Source organism: Gossypium hirsutum, chromosome D11, assembly GCF_007990345.1.
Source record: "Gossypium hirsutum isolate 1008001.06 chromosome D11, Gossypium_hirsutum_v2.1, whole genome shotgun sequence".
NCBI classification, from domain to species: Eukaryota; Viridiplantae; Streptophyta; class Magnoliopsida; order Malvales; family Malvaceae; genus Gossypium; species Gossypium hirsutum.
In genome coordinates this window covers 64,906,758-64,922,902 of record NC_053447.1, presented here as the reverse complement: position 1 = coordinate 64,922,902, position 16,145 = coordinate 64,906,758, and the positions used below count along the sequence as shown (strand labels likewise).

At 32.8% G+C, this 16,145-nt stretch overlaps 1 protein-coding gene and 1 long non-coding RNA gene across 2 annotated transcripts; both read right to left on the bottom strand.

The window, feature by feature from the left end:
* Positions 1–3,602: 3,602 nt before the first annotated feature.
* On the bottom strand, positions 3,603–8,698 carry LOC121223432 (uncharacterized). The gene is made up of 3 exons (XR_005920781.1): positions 7,775–8,698; positions 7,213–7,285; positions 3,603–4,274 (listed from the first exon to the last, which is right to left on the bottom strand). It is a non-coding gene; the product is annotated as an uncharacterized lncRNA (long non-coding RNA).
* Positions 8,699–10,626: 1,928 nt separating this feature from the next.
* LOC107890093 (disease resistance protein RPV1) lies at positions 10,627–16,145 on the bottom strand. The gene is made up of 6 exons (XM_041104862.1): positions 15,537–16,145; positions 14,007–15,105; positions 13,633–13,673; positions 12,420–12,660; positions 11,524–12,273; positions 10,627–11,442 (listed from the first exon to the last, which is right to left on the bottom strand). Exons 1-6 carry the CDS (start codon positions 16,013–16,015, stop codon positions 10,888–10,890), a joined length of 3,165 nt encoding a protein of 1,054 aa, XP_040960796.1. The 5' UTR covers positions 16,016–16,145; the 3' UTR covers positions 10,627–10,887.

Sequence of the window (16,145 nt, the reverse complement as noted above, 5' to 3'; positions counted from 1 at the left end):
ATGCAAAGACATCAAAGGAAGCGTGGGGAATTTTGCAAAAATCTCTTCAAGAAGCGTAAAATGCCAAAAAGTTACATTTACAAATTTGAGACATTGAAAATGAAACCTTCAGAAAGTATTGATGATTATGTCACCCGAGTTAAAGCGGTGGTAAATGAAATGAAAATGAATGGAGCAACACTTGATGATGTCAGAGTAATGGAAAAAGTTTTGCGATCATTGACACACAAATTTGATTATGTGGTGGTTGGCATTGAAGAGTTAAAAAATTTGTCACAAATATCAATCAACGAACTTGTGGGTTCCCTCCAAGCCCATGAGCATAAAATGAAGCAAAATGATGATACCGTAGACGATATAGAGGTAGAAATAGAGGTGGACGAGGCAATCAATCATATCGTAAAGTCTAAACAAGTGAAGAATATCAAACATCAAGTCGTGGACGAGGAGTTCGAGGCCGAGGTTGAGGTCAAGGTATAGGTAGATTTCAACAAGGAAATAAATCTCAGATACAATGTTATAATTGCAATAAATATGACCATTATAGTTACGAGTGTAGATCAACTTCCAAGGTGGAGGAGAGAAATCATGTAGCAGCATCTAGAGAAGAAGAAAAAGTGGGATCTAGTGTATTTCTTAGTTATAAAGAAAGTGAAAAATCAAATAAAAATATTTGGTATATTGATAATTGTGCCAGCAATCACATGTGTGGCAAAAAATATTTATTTTTAGAGTTGGATGAGAATATCCGCAGATAAGTAATGTTTGGAAATGAATCACACGCCACGGTCAAAGGTAAAGGTAAAATTATTATTACACAAAATAATGGAGAGAAGAAGTTCATATCAGATGTTTATTACGTACCATCTTTGAAAAGCAACTTCATCAGCCTTAGACAACTTCTAGAAAAAAAGGATATGAAGTATATATGAAGGATTGCATTCTCGCCCTAAAAAGTATGAGTGGTGAATTAATTGCCCAAGTTGATATGACGCGTAATCGTCTATTTACTCTTGACATTGAATCTGGAGAGGTGAAATGTATGAAGAATGCAATTAAAGATGATTCATGGTTGTGCATTTAAGGTTTGGGCATCTTGGATTTTCTGGTGTGAAGCTATTGTGAAAAGAAAGAATGGTGAATGGTTTGCCAGAAATTAATCCTCCTGATCAACTGTGTGAAGCCTGCATTAAAGGAAAACAACACGGATAGAGTTTTGAAGTTGGAAAAACTCGACGAGCTAGGAGACCATTGGAGATTGTACACTCTGACATAGCAGGTCCTTTTGATATACCATCACTTGGTGGAAACAGGTACTATGTTACTTTTATTGATGATTTTAGCGGAAAAAGTTGGATATAGCTTCTTAAAACAAGATCAGAAACATTTGACTAGTTTATTGAGTTCAAAGCAGTGGTAGAAAAACAAAGTGGACAATTAATTAAGATACTCAGAATTAATAGAGGTGGTAAGTATACTTCAAAGCTATTTGAAAACTTCTATAAGGAGCACAAAATTATTCACTAGTTGACAACTGTGTATACGCTACAACAAAATAGAGTCGCTGAAAGAAAGAACCACACTATTCTTGATATGGCAAGAAGCATGGTTAAAGGTAAGCATTTACCAAGAACTTTTTAGGCTTAAGCTGTTTAATGTGCTGTTTATTTGTTCAATCGGTGTCCAACAAAAAGTGTGAAATACAAGACACCAAATGAAGCTTGGAGCAATCAAAGTCCAGGAGTTAGACATCTCAAAATTTTTGGATGCATTGCATATGCTCATGTTCCTGACCAGATGAGAAAGAAGCTTGTCGATAAATGAGTAAAATGTATTTTCATTGGTTAGGAAAAGAGAAGCAAGACATATAGGCTATACAACCCTCTCACCAAGAAAGTTATTATTTCAAGAGATTTTGAATTCGATGAAGCTGATTACTAGAGATGGAGCGAAAAAGAGAAGAAAATTGAAGGGTTTTTTTCAGTGATGACAAAGACGATGACTTCATTAATCAATAACAAAGTGACGAGAAAAACCCTCCTCCAAGTCTTGTTGCAACAACTCCTACAACATCATTATCACCAACCAGCAGCAGTACCAACAACTAAAAGGAAGTACCTACAAGAGTGCATAGTTTACGCGATATTTATGAGGTCACAGAACCCATAGAAACAACATTTGATTATTTATTATTATGTTTAATGACAGAATATGATCCAATAACATATGGAGATGCAATGGAAGACGTAAGATGGAAGAAGGCAATGGATAAAGAAATTACAGCAATAAGAAGAAATGACATATGGTGTAACACCTCTAACCCGTATCCGTTGCTAGAATAGGGTTAAAAAGTATTACCGTAAAAACATAACACAGATAATTCATTCTTAATATTTCATAATTACTGTAAAAACCAATCAAACACATGCATAACGTCTCTAATTCAAGCCCTCAAGGCCTTAGAAACAATTTAGAAACGATTCGGGACTAAATCGGGAACATTTAAAAGTTCATGGAAAAAGATGGAAAAATTCACACTGCAGGGGTCACACAGCTGTGTGGCTAGACCGTATGACTCACACAACTGAGACATACGCCCGTGTCTCAGGTCGTGTGGGCATTCGAAGTAGGGACACACAGCCGTGTCCCACCCCGTGTCCCTGCTCATGTAACTCTTTGACTTGGGTCTTGACCTGCTCATAGGTCAGACCACCTAGCCCGGTCTGAAGGCCGACCAGAAATGTGGGAGGATCTGGGCAAAAATATAGGCCCAAAAAATAGGCTTGGACAAAAAATAAAGCCCGTTTAAAAAACGGACCGGGCCTTGGGTAATGCATTTTTGGCTCGAGCCCGGCACGGATTCACCAAAGCACAAAAAATATATATTTTTAAATATTATTTTCTTATTGTTTTCTCCCTATTTTACTACCATTTTACTATTATGTTGCTACTATTTTGTTGTTATTGTTTGGATATTGTATAAAACTTATTTTATTGTTAATTTTGTTATTATTTTAAAGACATTTGTTATTTTTGTTATTATTTTAAAGACATTTGCTTGTTAAGTTGCATCTATCTTAGTGTTATTTAAGTACACATATTTTTAAAAATTTATTTTCAATTTGTTGGGAAATATTTATTTTGATGTTTTTAGTATTATATATATTTTAAAATAATATAAAATTAATATAAAAATTAATATGGGCAGGTCGGGTCGGGCCCGAGTTTTAACATTTTAATCTGGGTCGGGCTTGGAAAAAATTTTAGGCCCATTTTTCGGGTCGGGCCTGGGCTTAGCAAACGGGACTAAATTTTTAGTTGAGCTCAACCCAAACCCAGCCCGCCCCATGCATACCTCTACTTGGGTCACACGGCCAAGCCACACGCCTTTGTGCCAGGCCGTGCAACTCTCGAAATGCAACCTTTAAAAACTTACAAGGGACATACGGCCGTTTCGCATGGCCGTGTGTCACACACGCCCGTGTCTTAGGCCGTATAGATAAGAAATAGGTCAAATTCAAGCCATTTCTTTCACCTAATTCAAACACATCTAAACAAATCCATTTACACATATGATCAAGGTATCAAAACATGTTCAACCATGCATAAAATGACCAAATTCCATTAAACCAATAAGCCATAAAGCCACCTCAAATACATACATTAAACATACCTAAACTTGTGCTTATCAATTGACTTGTTTCCACACCAAAACATACCACAATTGATACAAATCAACCATACCATATTAGATTGATGCCATATCTAAATAGCTTTACTATTTGGACCATTTCTCACATGCATCATATCCACTTAAATGACACAAACCAACCATTTCCAAATGGTACCAAACAACCGACATTTATATACCATATTTACATCATGCACATCTAGTTCAAAACCTTTCCAACGTAAAATATATCTTGATCATGTTGGGATCAATTTATCACATACTGTTTTGGCCATTTAAAGATACATTAACACATACCAAAATTGGTAATTTCAAGACATGCATCAATTTGACCATATTAACCACAACCAACAAGACATCAATAGTACCATAAGTACCTCAAATCCAAGGCAACATTTCATGCCATAACCAAAATGACATATACATGCCAAACTCATCAGTTAACATTCAACTAACATCGACCATAAGTCCACCTATACATGCCATTATAACCATGACCAAAGCATCAAAATCTATAGATAAAATCGTTGGATAGTGTGATGGATCTCCGACTAGTTTCCAACCCAATCGAGCTTTCGATAATCTGTAAAGTAAAGGAAAATAACTACGTAAGCAATATATGCTTAGTAAGCTCGTATAAACTTTAAGCATAAAATTCCATTTCGATAATATACTTATTAGAATAGACATAACCTATGCCAATGCCAAAATTCATAAATCTATATAATCATTGACTCAAAAATGAGTAAATTCATTGATATCACATATATTTATAATTCATAACATGAAATGATTTTGTGGGACGTAATGTATAACTATCAACCATTCTATAAGATTATACACCTTTCAATTTAGTGACTTTCCATTCTGTTCCAATGCTTATCATAAGTCTAAATGACATTATCGATTCCCAACTTAGTGTATTTATCCATGTTATAGGTATATTCATTTATAGTATACGTAAAATTTCTCACTTATAAATACATCATTTTTCACATTAAACCTTTATAACATCATAATACATTCCAATTACGTACTTACCATTTCATTCTCTTTTCTTACCCATTTCATATGCATAGTACAAGCATAACTATAAACATCAATTATATCCACAAGCTTGGCATACGCCTAAGCACATCAACAATACATGTTAGTTCATTTAAACATGATTCATATGAATTTGACATGGATAACCATTATACTTGAGCATAATGCAATTGGATTTATCATCCATCTCAAAACATATCATGCTTTCCATGTATCACCATTTCAACGAGTTTTATGCATACATATCTTAATTCATATTAAACACTTACCATTTCATTTGCATAACACATAAAAAAAATGAAGTTGGTGACATCATGATCGTGTGCTTATATGTGGATGATATGGTTTTCACGGGAAACAATCCAAGTATGTTCAATGACTTTAAGAAAGCTATGACTAAAGAATTTGAAATGAAAGATATTGGTGAAATGTCATACTTTCTTAGAGTCGAAGTGAAACAAACGAAAGATGGAACATTTGTGTCTCAAAAGAATTATGCGAAACAGGTTTTAAGATAATTCAGGATGAAAGATTGCAAGCCGTTAGCCACGTCAGCAGAACCATGCATGAAATTAAGTGTTGATTCATCTAGAGAGTCGGTAAATCCAACGTTGTTTAAAAGTATCATTGGAAGTTTAAGATACTTGACTATCATGCGGCCAGACATCATGTATGCACTGGGAATAGTTAGCAGATACATGGAGAAGCCAAAACAAGATCACTTGATTGCAACAAAGAGAATTTTGAGATACACCAAAGGTATGATGGATCATGGTTAATTTTATACACACTCACAGAGTTCAAAATTAGTTGGTTATTCAGATAGTGATTATGGTAGTGACTTTGATGATCGCAAAAGTACATCCGAATATTTATTCCATATTGGCTCTGTGACATTTTCATGGTCATCGAAAAAGCAATAAACAGTAGCCCTCTCAACATGTGAAGCAAAATACATGGCTGTTGCAGCATGCACATGTCAAGTAATTTGGTTGAAGAATATTTTGGGTGAATTATCTATTATACAAGAAGGTCCAATTACAATTTATGTTGATAACAAGTCCACAATATCTCTTGCAAAGAATCCAATGTCTCATAGTCGAAGCAAGGATATCGATACAAAGTATCATTTTATTCGAGAGCAAGTGAAAAATAAAAATGTGGAGTTAGTTTACTGCAGAATAGAAGATCAATTGGCAGACATTTTTACGAAGTCATTGAAAGCGGACATATTCCATAACCTCAAAGAAAAGCTTGGAATGAAAAGTTCAGTTTGAGGGGGAGTGGTAGAACAAGAATATGATTATAGATATACAAAAAAATTAGTATCTAAAAAGCTATGTTGCTTCAATTCTCAAGACAAAACATCTCTCCAATTGGACTTGATAGATGACATATTAGTCTTTCAATTGATTTCCTCATTTTCGATTAGACTAAGGACATGTTTAGATCTGTCTACTAATACAAATTCTCTTTCCATATTACGATTTGACCAGGTAATACCGCTTAGTATTAATTTAATCATTAGTCAACCAATGAGCTAATATTTACTTCTATTTTGCTTTGCATGCAAAAACCATATTAGGACAATCATACAAAATATATTAATGTAATCAATGAATTTGTTTTATTAATCAATCTATTTGAAAAAGTTATAAGTTTACAAACGAATATAGTACTACACTCAGGCCACTAGATCCAACAATTATATCCACAAAGTTTTATATTATTGACATAATGATAAATTTAGTTCTCAACGTTGACATTTTTTGTCATTTAGGCCCTTAATATTTTTTTGAGCTAAATTTAGCCTTTAACCTCTCAAAAAAGAGTGAAATTGTTTTTTCTTAAAGGAAATGATGACTAAAACATTATTTTTTAACATTGTTGGCGTGGCAACTCACATGGCAGTTCATGTGCACATCATGCTAATATAACATGATTTGTTTTATATGTCATGCCAATAAATAATTAAAAAACTACAAAAATTTGAAAATTAAAAAATATATAAAATTTTCATAAGAATTAAAAAAGTTTAGCATGGAGTGCACATGAATTGTCATGCATGTTGTGTTTAAAATTTTAACATTTTAGTTAGTATTTTTGTTAAAAAATATATAACTTCAACTCTTTTTTAAAAGGTTGATAATCAAATTCGACTCTTTTTAAAAGGTTAATGACCAAATCTAGCTAAAAAAAAGAAGAAAAAGGGTCAAAATGACAAAAAATATGATCGATGAGAACTAAATTTAACATTATGCCTATATTATTTTTATTTAATATTTGTTATATCTCTTAAATATATAAAAACAATTTTAAACGACGAAACTAGACACATCACATTTAACACATACTTTGGTCTCTAACAATTGCGAACAAAAATGAAACCACAATTTTACTTGACGAATCTAGTCTAATAACAAAGATAAAAGGATGATTATAATCTAAATATCTTTAAAGGATTTGCACCTTACTTATTAATTGCTTCTTCATGGAGCAACCAAACTTCTTCCACATCCTATTTCCCGCTGATTATATTTCTTCAATCTGTGATCAGAAAATCTAATTATATAAAAATGAATTACTCATTGCCATTCTTCTAGACAACAAGACCGAATATACTGCTTAGTTTGCTTTGATTTTTGTTTAAAAATAATAATTTTTTTCCATGCGTATGACATGAGATATGGTACTTTTGGTTTCAGTAAGAGCAATTATGGGACCAAATATTATCACTTCCTATAATACAAACAGGAGAGTTAAAATGATGAAAAAAATTATGAACAGTTCCAAACTATTTGGAACTACAAACAGGAAATAAACAAATTATGCAAAGGCTATTGATAAAATTCTAAGAACAAATTCCCGGTCTTTTCTGTCCCAAACAGGATACTGTAAAATTGTCTGAAACCCATCAACAAAATTGTGCATTTAGTTAAATTATTAGGTGTAAAATAATGTATGTGAGGTTGTAACCTAAACCCTAAACCAGGTGCAAAACCATTTGCGAGCAGAAGAGAAAGAGGAAAACCTTACCGATCGTTTTACCCAAGCGACGGCAGAGGAGTGCGGAGGTACACGACTGTCACGGTCGACGGTCGACGAGCAACAACAGAAGGGTCAGTAAACGGCAATGTAGCAGTGATGGTTGGGGCACAGCAGACTAGGGTTCTAAATTTGGGGGATTTTTGGGGAAAATTTGGGGGGAATTTTTGGGGAGAAAACTGATTTGTCGGGTAAGGGATTGGACTATTTGGGATGAAATACAGACACTATAAAACGACAGCGTCTTACCAAACTGAACATTTGTGGCGTTTCTAATATAGCGCCACCAATGCCCTTAAGGTGTCATGTAAAACGACAGCGTTTCTCTAAAATCGGCGGAAAATTTGCGGCGTTTTATATAATAGCGCCGCTAAAACCTACCTACAGTGGCGTTTTAGGCGTTGCGCCGCTAAATCCGAATAAAAAATTCCCAAACAAAAATTACATCGTTTTGCCCAAACTAATAATATTTTTCCGGCGTTTATGAATAAAACGCCGCTAAATCAATTTTTCGTGGCGTTTTATACAAAAACGCCACTAATACATTAATTTCTTTTATTGAAACGCCATCGTTTTCAGATATTTTAAAACATTGTTTTTTTAATTAATATTAAAAAACAATATAAAATTAAAAATTGCGGCGTTTTCACCTGAGCGCCGCTAATACCATTAATATGCCACACAAAACGTCAACGTTTTAATTACAGACTACACAGCAACGTTGCGGCGTTTTCTTCCTAGCGCCGCTAATTCCCAGATATAGTGGCGTTTTCGACGTTACGCCGCGAAGGCCGTTAAATTCCCAGCCAAAAACTACACCGTTATTAAAAACGTTTGCGGCGTTTTTGCTTAAAACGCCGCTAAATCTCACATATTTTATTTATTTATTTATTTATTTCTTCTATGTTTTGTTAAAATTTTAATTAAATAATTATTAAAATTTTAAGTAATATTTAAAAGTTTTTGATAAAATTATAACATTTAGTTTTTTTATTTCATTTTTATATTTTTTTAGTTTTTTCTAATATTTTGATCCTATCCAAATTCAATAATTAATTATCTATATATATATCCATATAAAAAATATTGAATTGTTAAGGTTAAATATTTTTAAATATAAAATTATTAATTAATTGTATCATTTAACAAGTCTCAAATAAACCTTAAACCCTAATTTAATTGAAATATCTTAAACCCTAATATATATATATTATATCTCTTAACTAAATAATATAAATTAACTATACATATTTGAAATTAATATCTTAAATTAATGATCACTGAGCCTCCACGTACCAATTGTAGGATTATTGACATGTGCTACCGGTGCCCTAGGAACATTGCCAAAATACCGAAAGGGGGCTTCTAGCTTCCAACAATCCAAATCCCGTCGTTCATCAATAAATATATTTAGAACATTAATCCTTAATTTCTACTATAAAGAAGGGTGAACTAGATTTTGTATACTGACAAAAAATTGGAGAAACAAAACCGGGCAGTCACTACTTACTCGACTGCTAGCACATACTCAAGGCCGATAAGACGTAATATATACTCATAATTTAAATATATTAAATTTATCATTATATATTTTACAAACATATAAGAACATATTTAATATATAAATTAATTAAACTAATTAATCTAAGCAACCAACCCTAACTTGAGTACCCTTGACACCCTAACCCCTAAATCCTTAACCCCTAACCCCCAAATCACTAACCCCTAACCCCTAAATTCCTAACCCATACCCCTAAACCTTAATCCCAAACCCTAATCCATACCCCTTACTCCTTAAAATACCTTCCAAAAAACTCCCTAAGTCTTTAATAATCATAAAACATAGTTTAAATCGATTAAACAATAATTAATAGTTAAAAATTTTGTATAAAGTAGCAATAAACAATATTAATCTTTATAAAATTTATTTTTCATATAAAGTATGGAATTTCTAATATTTTATTTTATTGATAAATAAATAAATTTCTCTGATTAACAAATTTATTATATTCTTAATTTCTCAATGAGATAAATGAAAACAAGAAGGACGGACAACTATATATATATATGGCATTTTTTTTAAATATTGAACTGATAACAAAAGGAATGATAGCGAGTTAGGTATATGCATATATTTTAATTTGAATGATTTCAATTCAAATTCACAAATTTATTTAAGTATTTAATTAGATGTTTGTCATGAATTATTAAAGTATTACTATTCCAACCTTGAATTTAAATTAAATAATATTATCCGTCGAATATTTTACATATTCTAGAATTAAGTTGAATTTTATTTAATTAATCTAAATAATATTAAACCAATTTGCGTAAAATGTATTTTGCGGCGTTTCCATCGAAACGCCGCTAAAACTCCAACACTAGTGGCGCTTTATAAACAAACGCCACTAAAAACCTCAACTTTAGCGGCGCATTATCAAAAACGCCGCTAAAAGCCCTAAAATTAGCGGCGCTCAGGAAAAAACGCCACTAAAAACCATAACATTAGCGGCGTTTGTTTAAAAACGCCACGAAAGCCCTCTGAAGGTCACCAAACGACGCCGTTTGGGTTTGGAGTTTTTGTGGCGTTTTAGCATAAGCGCCGCTAATGCGTGTTATTAGCGGCGTTTTTTTCTAAACGCAGCTAAAGGATTATTTTTTGTGGCGCTTTCTCACAAACGCCGCTAATTCCCGATTTCTACCGGCGTTTTTCCACAAAACGCCACTAAAACTACCGCTAAAAGCCTATTTTGGTGTAGTGTTTGAATGTTTTAAATTTGGGATATGCATAAAATATGAGTTGGTGTTGAATATGTATATGCTTAAAATTTTTATATTAATTAGAAAGATTATATCTCATTTGTTATGGAATAAAATATCATAATTGAATACTTTAAATGAAATAAAAAACTGTAAATAATACCGTTGACTAAAAAAAGTCTAAACGAAAGAATTAATAGTAATGAAGTAGTTTACCACAGTCTGCCCATTATAGAATTGAAAACTTTTTGCATCCGTTTTGGTTGCATCCCTTCATCCATCTCCTCATAGATATTAGATAAGTTTTCGCTTTATAAGGGAAACGTTACCTATATATAGATCCATCATCGGCAGAGTGTTGCGGTATCTTCCAAATTTTCACAACATTGACTACTATGCAGCTCTTGTATTTGTTCCATCTCTTCCAAATCTCTCTCATACACTAATCTAACACCACACTTCTTCACCTTAACACTGTTCAAGGTAAACGGGCCTCTTACGAATGAGAACTCAAGTTCTTCGCATTCCTGATCTAACCAATCTGTTGTCCATGAATATCGATACATCTCGTCACGCGAGGAATACCTAATGAAAATGTGGTCCGTCATTACGGGTTTACCAGCCGGGAAAGTCCCGAAACCCATCATGAACTCTCGAGGATTTCTACCCTTGAAATTAGAAAGTCCAGATACAGCTCTAAAATGGAGTTCCTCAACCCTTGAAGCATCATCACTGACAAAAATGCAGCACAAAGCAACTCCCATCCATTGATTATCATTCCAAACTTCCTGAGGCAAATCTACCTTAATCGAAGAGTCACCTCTTTGTTGACTAAACCATTCTGGGATTTCACTTCCAGGTAGAATAAAATTAAATCTTTTTCCTGTATTTCCAAATACCTGCAAAATAAACCTCTAGTTGTTTGGTAACTATCACCATGACTAATTATGAGACTGAAAGAAACAAAGATATTAACGAACCTTTAGATGCTTTTTCAGCAATGTTAAGGCATCGATGTTCTCAGCCAATCTGTAGCAGTCAATACAAGTTATCGTAGACCAACCGACTGAAGTGTATACTTTTGATAGTTCAGGCAAAGATTTAAGCTCCTTGCAACTCGACAATCCAAGATATACAAGATTGAAAAGAGACGAAGGTATGCTGGTGAAGTTGTTACCACTAAGCTCAAGTTCTTTTAATGAATATAGACAACAAATATCACTAGGAATATCGAAAAGATTGCAGTCTCTTAGATTCAGTCTTTGTAATGAACTCAAACCTAGCAATGAAGGTAACATCGATGTCATGGAATTTATCCTTCCTCTTTGAATTGCCTTGCTCCCGTTGAATGACAAAAATTGAAGATTTTTTAATTGAGAAATGAAGGATGGTGGTTTTCGTAAGGCTGTTTTACTTAAGTCAAGCTCTTCCAAAAACTCTAGTTGCTGCAAATTCTCTGGCAAATATTCAACTTTATAACAACCAGAAAGATTAAGACTTTTTAAACTTTTACACCCACCTATGCTCCCTGGGACACTCCCAAGGTTCCTGCAATCTTTCAAATTTAACAAAACAAGACTGCTCAGATTTCCAACAGATGGATGAATATCTAATAATCTAGTACAACCTTTCAAAACCAAAATTTCAAGATTTGGGGCAGTTGTTAAGTCCGGTGCCTTGATCAGGTTTTCGGACCCTTTGAAGTTGAGCACTTTCAACTTATACAGGGGCTGTTGAAAACAATAATAAATTAGAGATAAAAAAGAGAAGAACATAGGAAAGCTCATTTTTATTGTTATTCTTCAATGTAAATAAAAATTTCATCTTTCTTCTCAAAATAAGATAGAAAACAATGACCAAATGAGTTAGTTCTTACTATGTTTTCTTTCCATAGTTGTTCAATGTTGCTATAAGATAGGAGAAGTGCAACAAGATTTTTTGGTTGGAAGCTTGAAGGCAAGGATTTTAAAGGATATCTCGTCCAATCTAAAAGCCGTAGCTCATTAGAAAGATACGTAAAATCACAACAATTTGAACAACAAAGGACTTTAAGTAGTCTTAATCTTTTCATCTTTAAGAAGGCATCCGCACTCAAAGTGAGAGTCTTGTTCATCTCCCTAGGTAAAACAAAAATATGATTACACATATATAAAACATTTAGTATCTAAAAAGTTATGTTGTAGCACCTATATCCAAATTTGAATAACATAGCTTGAAAGAATTGGAGTTGATATTCACTAACTTACACAGCTAGAAGCCATGATGTACACAGAAGAAAAATGTTTGGCTAAAGAGAAAATGCAAGAAATAGATACAAGCAAATGCAATGACATTACAATTACACCAAATACATACAACGAACTTTCAAAACTACAGTAAACATACTCTTAACTACTATATAGAATGAATAGAGATGAGCAAAATTAAATTCAAAAATAAATTTTAAAATTAAAAAAATTAAAAAAATTAAAACATTTATATTTTTTGAAAAATTATAAAATTTTTAAAAAAATCTAAAGAATATATAAAAAAGTTAAAAATTCAAAATTTTTCTAAAATAATAATTTTAGAGTCCTAAATAAATTAATTAATGATTCAAGTTTATCATACTAAACTATCTTTTTTTTTCTTATTTTGTTTTGGAAATTTTTTCAACTATATATGGTTTCAAATTTATGTTCTCTAACATGAAATTACTTATATTATAACAAGATTTTAATTTGACATGTTTAATTTTTTAATTTAACTTGAACAATTTTACTTGATTCGACTCGACTCAAATTTCATTTCACTCAACTCGATTCGGAAAAAACTCGACTCGATTCGGAAAAAAAATCAAATCAAGTTAGGATGATAAGATAGGATTCGTTAACTCAATTAACTCAAAATTTTTTACTAGATTTGATCGAACGCTCACCCTTAATGATGAATGCATACATTTATACCTTTTTCGCTAACACATACCACTCTTTTTCCTTTTTTTTTTGAAATATTAAGCATGGAAGATTTTTGCCACTTCTTTTTTAATTATTATTATTTTTAAAAAAAATCAATATTATACATAAATACATGTTTGTATGTTTTCTTACCTTTTATTATCGATGATCATGCCTTCAATCATCTCTGTACCCTAAAAATAAAAAAAATTAAACATAAGACAAAAACTCTTGAAATTTATATTTATGATTATCAAAGCTTGTTTAGCATCATTTATTACCTGTTGAAATTAATAAACAAAAGCAAACTAAATAAAACAATTTTCAACTGAAGCAATGAAATAACATTTTATTTTATACATATCGTGCATATCATTTTTAATATTTATAATAGAAAAATAAAATAACACTTTGAGGACAAATGTACTCATTTTACTTTATCGATATTTAAAATAAACACTTAAACACTTTATAAATATAATAGACCTTTTAATACTAGAATATATAGTTTTTATAGAATGACTTACAGTGTTCTTTGTTAGCACATGATAAACATCTCTTTCTGCCCACAATCTGCAACGTTTTCCAGGTTCAACAACAGATTTTTCCCTAACAATTTTTCTTCCCATTTCTTGTAGTAAGTCATGCATCCGCAATCTTTTGTGTTCATCAACTGTTAGTAGAGATTTTTTAATAAGAACATCAATTCCAATGTCAGGAAAAAACTCACAACCATTTAATACTTTCATTACAAAATCTTTCATCTTCCCGTTAAAGAAGCATGCTATATCTAAAAATATGTCCTGCTCAGTTTGGTCCAATCCATCAAAGCTTATTTGAAGTCTGTCAAGAATTTCTTTGTTAGAATCTCTTTCAAGTCTTTCTATTGCACTTCTCCATTGGGCTACATCTCGGCCACACAAAAAGGAACCCAAAACTTCAAGAGCTAAGGGAAGACCTCCGGTATATTTTAAAACACGTTTAGAAAGATCACTAAAATCATTTTCTAGCCTTGTCTCACCATTAAAAGCTTTCAAATTGAAAAGTTGGAGTGCTTCATGTGCATTCAATGTTGTAGGCTTATACACGTCATCAACTCCGTAAGATCGGAGCAAATGTTCATCTCTTGTTGTTACAATGATTCTGCTCCCTAAACCGAACCAGTTACGCCTCCCAACCAAGCATTTTAAGTGTTGTAGGTTATCAACATCATCAAGAACAACAAGAACCTTTTTGTTAGATAACCTGTGGTTAATTATGGCATTCCCTTCATGAACATTGAAGAAATTAAAGCATTCCTCAGGCAAGATTTGGGAAAGAAGTTGTTTCTGTAACGAAACAAGTCCACGTGTGTTTGAAACTTCTCTAACATCAGCAAGAAAGCTTTTACCTTCAAAATGAGGAGACATTTGAGTGGAAGCAAGTCTTGCAAGAGTTGTTTTACCGATGCCACCCATTTCACAAATTCCAATAATACGGACATCATCTTCACCAATATCTATTTTTGCATACAACTCCTCTAAGCGTGAACTAATTCCAACCAACTCATCATGGACAATTGGATATGTTTCACATAATTTTGCTGATATCTTTCTAACGATGTCTCCAATAAATTCGGTTTCATGCCTATAAACACAAACAAAAAAAGATATTGGTCTCTAAACAAGAAATCAACAGCTAAAGGACATGGGTGTATATATCGATATAACATGTATTCTAATATATATGGTTTTTTTTGGGTGTGCTCGGCTAAATCTAAATTTTCATTTTGCTTTGGGTATGATGTCTGTGTTGTTTATATTTCTTTGGGTTTTCTTGTTCTTTTGGTGGGGAGAGATGGGTTTTTTGTTTCTTGATTCGGAGGGTCGGGGCAGCAGTTTTGTAGTGTTGTCTGAAAGGCCTTGAGTCAAGAGTCTGATATCGGGAGTTTTGGGTTTCATGGTCTCTTCATCAAGTGGTAATGATTTTCAACAGAGATTGAAATTTTACTATGAAAATAGAGAAGAACATCATGTAAGCAGTAAAATTGGAAAACAGAGAAGATATGAAGGAGTTACCTGTGATTTAAATGCCATCCCTTAATGTTTGCGACTTGAGTCAAAGCATTTCGCCACCTTCGGACCTTATCTTCATCATATCTCTTTTCATGTTCCGTAAAGTCTTCTTCAACTTTTCCTTTCTGTTTTCTCAAATCAGATGGATCCACGTCATAGAAAACTGGAAAAACACGACCCTTGTCCTTTTTCTGCTTAACAATCTCACTAAGTTCGTCCAAGCACCAACCCGAAGAAGCATAAGATTCTGAAAATACGATTACGGAGCACCATGATTGCTGAATGGCTTTAAACAGTTCTGGCGCGATCTCTTCGCCGGCCTCCAGCTTTGGATCATCCCTGAAGGTGATTATTCCGCTCCTTTTCAGAGCATCATAAAGATGATCAGTGAAGTTCTTGCGAGTATCTTCACCTCTAAAACTTAAGAAAACATCATATTTCTTTCTAGAAATGGAGGATGAAGTTGAAGGCAATGACAACATGATGAGAAGAAATTGTCAGATATCAGAAGGAAACTACAAACAGTCTTTTAAATATAGGAGCATGAAGAATGAGAAGAATAGATGAAATTTGCAAGGAAAGTAAACAGAGGTTTCTAGGCAATTTCCCTGT

What these genes read in the sequence shown, in the direction of transcription:
- LOC107890093 (XM_041104862.1), bottom strand. Translation starts at nt 16,015, where the DNA reads ATGTTGTCATTGCCTTCAACTTCATCCTCCATTTCTAGAAAGAAATAT. An exon ending in GGATGGCATTTAAATCACAG is followed by an intron (nt 15,106 to 15,536) that starts GTAACTCCTTCA and finishes TTGTGTTTATAG; the next exon opens with GCATGAAACCGAATTTATTG. An exon ending in ATGTGCTAACAAAGAACACT is followed by an intron (nt 13,674 to 14,006) that starts GTAAGTCATTCT and finishes TTTTATTTTTAG; the next exon opens with GGTACAGAGATGATTGAAGG.